This window comes from Limulus polyphemus, unplaced genomic scaffold (assembly GCF_000517525.1).
Source record: "Limulus polyphemus unplaced genomic scaffold, Limulus_polyphemus-2.1.2 Scaffold102, whole genome shotgun sequence".
NCBI classification, from domain to species: domain Eukaryota; kingdom Metazoa; phylum Arthropoda; class Merostomata; order Xiphosura; family Limulidae; genus Limulus; species Limulus polyphemus.
Genome location: NW_013665712.1, coordinates 849,752 through 859,036, shown reverse-complemented (window position 1 = coordinate 859,036; position 9,285 = coordinate 849,752). Strand labels below are relative to the sequence as shown.

General features: G+C 29.9%; 1 protein-coding gene across 1 annotated transcript in view; it reads right to left on the bottom strand.

The window, feature by feature from the left end:
• LOC106470185 (laminin subunit beta-1-like) overlaps positions 1-9,285 on the bottom strand; it is a 57,223-nt gene that overhangs the window by 19,094 nt on the left and 28,844 nt on the right. The window contains exons 19-22 of the mRNA XM_022399610.1: positions 7,598-7,797; positions 6,583-6,679; positions 4,801-4,992; positions 805-982 (exon numbers count right to left, since the gene is read on the bottom strand). Of these exons, the coding sequence (XP_022255318.1) occupies positions 805-982; positions 4,801-4,992; positions 6,583-6,679; positions 7,598-7,797 (667 nt within the window). The remainder of the gene's footprint in view (positions 1-804; positions 983-4,800; positions 4,993-6,582; positions 6,680-7,597; positions 7,798-9,285) is intronic.

Genomic DNA, 9,285 nt, shown 5'->3' with positions numbered 1-9,285 from the left:
TTACCGTTAACGGTTAGGTACGGTTACCGTTTCCTTTCTTACGGGACGGTAACGTACGTAGAAGTAGTGGTGGTAGTAGTACTAGTAGTAGTGTGTGTGTGTGTGTGTGTGTGTGTGTGTGTGTGTGTGTGTGTGTGTGTGTGTATATATGTTTGGTATATTTTTCCATGTACTGTTGTAAGTGTCTCATTTCCTGTACAATGTAGTCAGCAACGAGACTGTCATGTAAAAAGGTTTTAGGGATATTTTTCTTTGGAATTGGCTGAATGCATGTGCTCATGTATTAATATATATAATCAATTTTAGGAAAGTTAAGGTTCATACTGCATGAAAGAAATAAGCAGAGAATAAAAATTAGTTTTCTGACTGAGATTAAATCAATGATTGGAAGTCACCAATTCCAAAAGTTATACAGTGTTTAGATTACAATCTAATAAGCTTCTTTTATTTCTCTATGAGCTTTAGTGTCAGTTTGTATTGTATTTACAAAACTGATTTCATTGTAATAAATAAGTATCATTTCTGGAATTAAAAGCTCATGACCATACTGAAAGCATCAGAAGAAAATTGTTACAGTAAAGATATCTTTACTCTTAAAAACATTTAACTCAAATGTTATTCACTTCAGAGATGTTTTTAATTGGATCTTAGAATGTCAACTAAATAAGTGAAAGCAGAATTAACTTTTTATATTTTAGAAAACTCTTCCAGTAAAAATATACATACATCTTAACACAAAATTATTCACAGTATTTACTTGTATTGTTCTTTGTGAAATGTATATTAAACAAACTCCTATCTTACTTTAACTCTACAAAAGTTTCCATTTCCCTTGTATCTAGGTCCGTTACATTTTCTCCATCCAAAAGTTGCTGCACTTCTTGCAGTTTTTCTGCCACATCTTCAAACTCCCTTGTGTTAACAACTGTTGTGACAGTGTCATTTACTTCCTTGAATTCTTCTATCAACATTAATGTGTGATCTGCAAATACTTCAAACTTAATGCTATACAACATACTTCAAACTTAATGCTATACAACATACTTAAAAACTTAAAAGTTGAGCATACATTTACATACACAATTTGAAGTTGCAATAATTGAATCACATTTCAACTGGATCAATATTAATTCATGTACCAACAATACTTTATACTGATTAACACAACTCAAATGAAACAATTGTAACAACAGCTGATGAAACACTCAGAATGCTAAGTTATGAATTTTTTAAAATAAATTAATCAATAAAATAAATCAATACACATGCATTTTATACATTTAAAACTATATATAGCTGCTGAAGCTATTTAAATAGTAAAGCTGTGCATAATTAAAATTATATATTTAGGAATTTCGTTCAATATAACAAATTGGTGAGGAAAGCTGACCAATTAGATATCTTCAAACTATTGAACAGTAAAAAAAAATAAAAACAAAACAGTTTGGTTTCAACTAAAAACTAGGCTAATTTAAGGCTTTATACAGAGCCAGCCATAGGCACAAACTTTGTATCCAGCACCCCTGGAAAGTTGACAAGATCTGCTAATTGCAATGTCAATTTTGGTGCCCTTAGGAGTGTATGTCCTATGTATGAGCACATGTTAGCCACCCAAAGGTCTGGTCCCAGCTTTATAAATCAATTATTATAAATACATTTTGTTAAACTAACCACTGCTTTGGTCAAGTTATCCAAATTACAAACAAAATATACAAGTAACAAACAAAAATACAGCTTCTCAAAGAATCAACAAGAGTTCATTAACTTAGTAACAATTGTCCTATTACATTGTTCAAGCTAGTACCTTTACACACATACACACAAATAAGAGTTTATCAGAAACTTCACTACAAACATACTTTCTACACAAAATAATAAACAAAAGGATTTATTAATAAACTACTTTATAGTGGTATTTCTAAGACTTTCTACAGAACATTTTAGTGTGTTTAGAATATGTGGTAGTGATTTCCATATACTAAAAATAAAAGAATAAAAAGCAGTAGTTTAGTTTTACAATTTTAGTACTAAACATTTTACTTTGAAAAGACAACATTATTCAACCTCATGTTTGTTTTTTTAAAAAGTTATCCTGAAGAAAATATACATTAAAGGTATCAATATGGTCTCCTCTAGGTTTTTTTCCCCACCAGCAAGTTTTTCATTTTATTTTTCAAAGTTTGTAATAATTGTCTTATCACTGGACTCTGCCTCTAACTAAAACAAAGTAAAACAAGAAAGTACTTAGATAGTGCAGTCCCTCTCTTACAAAAATTGTTGGTCTAAGTACCAAGATCATCTCTTTCTACCCTAGTATGTTCTTTAGTTTTGACCCTTTTCCAAGCTCCCTATATCACACAATTATAATAAAAATAGTTGAGCATCATTATGACCTTAACCTTTGAGCTAAATGAACCTAAAGTTAATGTTTGAAGGACATTCAACTTTTGTACCAAACTTGAACAAAATCAGATGAAAACTGAGTTTTACAGTTCACACACACTCAAAGTGGAAACAATACACCTATCATCAAGTTCAGATAAAAACAATACTAAGCACTGGCTGCTATTGTTAATTATACCCATTTTAATGTTACATGATGATTTGTTCATATTCCTTTTGTAATTTAATCATTGATAACAAAGTATAAAAAGGTCATTTGTCTATAATAGTCATTCTAATAGGCACTAATCTTTATAAATTATTACCTGCATTGTTTTCTAAACTATCAACCTGTGAGAAAGAACAAAGAAACTTGTCTTTTCATGAAATGGGCTCAACCAAGAAAGTGTTTAGATAGGCAATATATTATCATGGTAATCCATTTTTGCATTTACTCTATAAACAAATATTGCAAAAAATTAAATTCACACCTTTTCTGCAAGTTAGTTTATAGATTTGAACATCTAGTCTCCAATTCTTTTGTTATCTTATTATATGGTGTTGATCCCATTTTATTAGTTAGGGTCATTCAGCAAGTTTGAAATAATTTATTTGTTACTAACAAATTAATAAGGTTTGTATGGATGAGTAAAGCTAAGTTATATAATATTCTTTGATAGATTGTTTAGGTAGAGTATTCATGATGAAACTTGCAGAATGGACGGCAGCTGCCTGTTGTAAGTTTCGAAAGTCTTCCTCTACACTTGTGTCTCTACAAAAGGCAGTTGCCATCCATTCTGCAAAGTTTCAAGCAATGTAATAGTCTTACTGAGTATCAAAGACAAAATATAATTTGTTGTTTTAAACTCCTAATTAAACATGCATTTGACTATCTACTAATGTTAACGTATTTGACCTATTGTACTACCCAGCTTGCAAACCTGTTTGTCTGTGCCTACAGTCATAATTACCATGGAGGCAGTGAGAATAAAATTAAAATATCTAGTTATCTATTTTTCCCCTCAAATTTTAAAAACCTTACCTCAGCCTATCTAAAAGTACAACCTCTAGATCCTGCTTTGTGTTTAGAGCAGGGGTGTCACTGGTTTCTGTCCCCAAAACTTTTTGGTATCTAGCAATACTCTTAGTAAAATATATTTTTAAGTTACCATTAGCATTTAAAGAAGTACCCTACATAGTAAGCTTAAATTTCTCATACAGATAAAATTCTAATTTTCTTTTCTTTCTTCTTTTTTTTTTATATATCAGAAATATATATAAGAAATAAAACAATTTGACAATCCTCATTTAAGCAAAAGCCTTGGATCAGATTGTATAAGTGCACCATTATAATATGCTTGATCTGACTTCTTTATCAGTGTTCACTAACATTGCTAATTACACTTAATAATCTTAGTAATACCAAAACTGCTTACTAAATTAAGCAAAATATTAAGCCATAAAGTAGTATTATCAGAGCTGATAATGTCTCATGCATCAATATTTTATATTTCAGTGAATGCTAATAAAATTGTACCATCATTTTTAGTTTACTCTTCCAAAGTAAATGTTTTATCTTACATACAATGACACTATTCTAGCCCTTAGAATTTATTCACACATTAAAATTAAACATATCTAAAAAAAAACCAGTAGTTGAGTAAATGATTTTTTTAAGATTTCAAGATGTAGTTCTAAGGGTCAGCAGTCATTTATTCTATACACCTGTGTAAGTCTTGCCGGAAAGAGGAGTATGTGAGATTCACTGCTAGGTAGCTATTACTAAAAAATAAAGTAATATGTGCCAACAAATCCAGAAAATAACCTGATGTACAACTCCCCACATATCAACAAAGACAGAAAATACATGTTGCAAAGTTTACCACAGTAGGCCTGACAATTTTGCCTCCATAAATAGGGTCCACGATGAAATGCAACTAAGGACTTAAGTCCTGTGATTTCCAGTCTGAAACCAAATGTTTCCCAGTAAAATTGACCTTATGACCTTATCCTCAAATTTGAGTTAGCCTTTCAAAATTTAGTCTAAACTACTAAAATTATGTTATGAAAAATGTTAATAATGATAGTTATCTTGTCTAAGCTAGTAGTGCCTAAAAGGCCAAAGGAATGCTCATTAAGCATTAACAGACAAAGTTGTTTAGACCTAGCACAAGCAGCAAACTTAAGGTTAAAGACAATTGAATAAATAAATCCTACAATGATAAAAATTTACAGCAAGAAAGATAAAGGCATGATGAAGTGTGATGACATATTTAATAAAATTTAACAAAAACATGATACTCCTAAAAACATGACTACACAAAAGAATCCCCATTAAAACCCACACAAGAGTATCTTAATATTTACTAAAAGAATAAATTAACTTGGTATTTTTGAATAATCAACACATCTACTTGCTTTTTAAATCTTGTATCATATAATCCCATTGTTCAAAACACTCTCCACAGTTTTTACAGTTTGGCACTACTCCTATATATCCTCGTGCACATTGGTTACACCGCTTTCCAACAACCCCCTTCTTACAGAAGCATGTTCCATCATTTCTTCTACACTCCAAGGTAGCAGATCCCTCAAAATCACAATCACAAGCTGTTAAAAATGACAAAACTGTCTATTGATAATTTACACCACGAAACATATGAACATAGTTACACTCATAAGATACCTGAGAAAATATTCCAAAGATTTCATTTATTTATACATGTATATAGCTTCAATATTTGTGAAATTTACATGTAAAATATTTTATTTGCTAATTATTATAATTATAATCAAAGAGAATTGCTAGTAAGGAAAAGATTAATTTTTAACATTTCTGATCAAAGTAATTTATTTTTGGTTCACAATATTAAAGTTATCACATATCAATTTTGAAAAACATCTATAACACTCAACTCGTGTTATTGGCTGTAAAAACAAGAAATAGAAAAAAGTATATGAAATTGTTTTATATTAATTAACTTCAAGTGATATTTATCACACTTGAGAAACACAAGATAAAACAAGTAAAGAATTTTGATAACACACATGTATGGGTAGATCTTCCCTCTTTAAAAGGGTGAAATAATAATGAAAATAAAATCTGAACATTAGAAATGCTATGTGTGACTATGGTAGTTCAAGTTGAGAATATGGAAGTGTACCTGTAGGATTCAAAAGAAATGTTGCAGATATAACTTATTTTCTCTCTCTCTCTCTCTCTCTCTCTGTGGAAAAAATAAATTATGTAATAACTGAAAATAAGACTTTAATATTACTGACAACAAAATAGATTACAGTTATTACATAATTTATTTTTTCCACAGAGAGAGAGAGAAAATAAGACTTTAATATTACTGACAACAAATAGATTACTTTCAATAATAAATTGTTTTACCTTCAATGGTATACAAATTATATTTAGCAAATAGCTGGTCTCAGAAACTTCAATTTACTTTTTTTGTCATTTTCTTACACTTTACCCCTCAGTGGCTCAGAAGCAAATCTGCATGGTTATGATGATGAAAACTGATTTGATACCCATGTTTTTAAAGCATAGATAACCCACTATGCAGTTGTGTGCTTAAGAACAACCAACTAATCAAAGTTTATTTTTTTTTTAATCAACTTTATTATTTGTTTTTTTTAGAGCAAACCCACATTGAGCTATCTGCTGTGTCAACTAAAGGGAATCAAAAGCCAAATTTTAGCATTGTAAGTCTGTAGACTTTCTACTGTCCCATCAGGGGACATCAGCTTTATATTTTACCTAACTGTTTAAAATACTTATTGACATTCTTTATTTCATATATTACATAGCAACTCATATTTAGGACACCAGTTAACATACCCTCACTTCCATTCTATTCTCTTTCCCCTACATCACACTATAACACATAAATATAATAAAAAATATTCATAATATTTATATTTATAAATATCTAGGGATGTTATATAAAATATTCCTATAAAATTAAACTTAATAATAAAGTGAGTTTCATTTATATCAAAAACCTAACTTGTAAAAAAACGTTCCAATTAAAGTTCATTACATTTGCAATGAGACTGGTGAAAATCCATGTACCCAAATATATTTTCATTCAGCTAAGTGTAATTATGCATAATAACAAGAGACATTATATTTCTTCTAAACTTCTAATGTACATTATAATGGCATCTAATTACTAAATGTGAACTTACGCATGCATCCAATTTCTTCATTAGTCCAGTAGTGTTCTTCACAATTACTACATGTTCTACCACCATATCCTTTCTTACAGTGGCACTGGCCATCAAACTAAAAATTATTTCAACAACAACAACAAAAATCTTTGTAAATAAAGAACATACATTCTATAGAATTCCAATTAGAAAAACATCAATCTGAAAACGTGACAACTGACCCAGGTTATAGCAAACAAAATTAGTTCCTGAGCTTAGCTCTGAAATACATGTTAGGGTAAGTTCAATCATATTTTGCACATTCCTTATGAACTCAATATTTACATATATAGTCTCTATTTTAGGGATTTGATTTGGTTACAATTATATAGAATTTGTACCAATTCAGTTAAAAGGTACGTACGTATCTCATTCTGATTGAAGAACTTCAAGTTCCTGAATGCATGTTACAATAAATTCCTTTTATATACCATTTTAGTTTGAATATTCTACACTTTCACAGCAATTTTCAGAGTTAACCAACAATGTACTTAAGTTATGAAAAACAAGAAGACAACTTCAAAACTGTTATGGCTTCAACTCTTCTCACTAACTATTATATATAACTTGAAGTTTAAGCACATACATGGTGCACCAGACCTAAATAGCAACAGTTACTGAGAGGTAGCCCACTTCTTCAATTTACAATAGCTTTCTCATAGACAAATCTTTGTAATAGGTTATCCAATAGAGCTTATGTCATTCATACACCCTACGATTATGAGACATTTATCAATAACACCTTCTACTACAAAATACATCATCTTAAGTCACAAAAACATATTACTAATACAAATTACTACAGGACAGCTACCAACTGCAATAAACTTAAGAATCTTAAATTGAATTTAACTTTTCACTTAAAATAATGTTTATTACAACTAAACTTTATCCTGCCAGAAAAAGTTATTTTATTCTTTATTTCATGAATGTTTAGCAATGCAGTTTGTTACAGGAAAAAAACAACAACATTCTTCACATACATCAGCCTTACCACATTGCAGTAATCTGATACTGACCCCTGTGGGTCACAATTGCATGGTTTACACCCTTCATCACTGCCAAAATTCCAATGATTAACATCACACTTATCACAAGTTTGACCAACAACATTGGGCAAGCACACACACTGGCCAGTTGTTGAGTTGCAATGTTCAGCACTAGGGTCAGTTCCCAAAGAATTACACATGCAAACTGAAATTTCAAACATAAAATTATTTTTTCATAAGATCAACTTGCAACACTCACAAGTATTTAGAAAAAACAAAGTTACTTTACACATTGCGACGTTTCAAGTTACTAAGAAATATACACTAACTGTGGCTTTATCCTGGGACCCTTAGCTCACACAAGTGCCCTCCCAATAATTTGGTATCCTTGAGGTTAGATATTTGACTTAATCCTGGAGGAGCTCCACTTAAAGTTAATACTATATGTAATCCATGTTAATCCTCACTTATAAATATTAAATTACTTTATTAAATCTCATATAAATAAGTGAAACTTATTATAATGAAGGTTATTACACTGGCAAATCTGAGGATTTCAGACATTAATAATCATCTTACTATTCATGAGCACACTTCCTTCTATATTTGATACTTGTACAAATCATGACATAATTTGCATAACATCACAGATTACCACCTAAAAATCCTACACCAATTATTTCTCTTCCTCAATGACAGAATATAAAACATATTTTAACTTTTAAAAGATTCACAAAATTAGGTAAAAATATTCAAAACTAGAACCAATTTAAGAGCTTTAAGTAAGTCAGTTCAGTAAATGAACTAACCATTTTAAACCATTACATTCATCATAACCTAATGAAATACTGGCAATCAAGATATACAGCAAAAAAAAAAACTTTTTACTGTGATGCACATTTGAGAACTATGTTGCCTATGGCTGAAGAAACCACCATTCATGCAAGACAAGATCACTTCACACCTAACATTATTAAGCCCAGCGGGCATCAAATTGTGGTTTCACAAGTTACAGCAATAATCTCTTCTAGTTTCAGGTAGTCTTGATTCAAAACTCAAATTCCTGATTGATGGAGTATAGTGAAACAACTCAGAATCTTTCACCATTATGTTTCAAAAATAAAATTAAGTGAATGCTATCAAAAAATAAATGTTATGTTAATGTTGTTTGGTCTAGATAGCTTTAGTTTGATATCATCCTTTTTTGAGATAAATTATACATGCATCATTTTATTATTAACAGATTAATTTCCTTTTCAGGTATTTTTCAGCTTTAAATAGGCTAGAGCACTGGACTTGTAGTGCTACTTGCATGTTAATAATCAAATAATGTAGCCCTATCAACAAATTATTGTTTAGTCAATGTCTTATTCAAATAAAATATCACTAGGTAATTACCAGTTATAAATCATGCAATTTTATAGCAGTTAAATTTGTGCTTAATAGTTAAAAAAATATATAAAATAAATAAATAACCTCTTATATACAAATTAAAAAATAAATTACTTCATTATATCACACTGCCATCAATAATTACTTTTGGAGGTATAAGCTGGAGACTCAATTTGTTATATTTTAGCCATGACATTTAAAAAACTGGTAAATGTAAAATAAATTTTAGATATGGCTAAAATAGTGGCGCATGATGTACACAGCATGGTCACAAGTAAATAGACACCACCTTTTCAGAAAA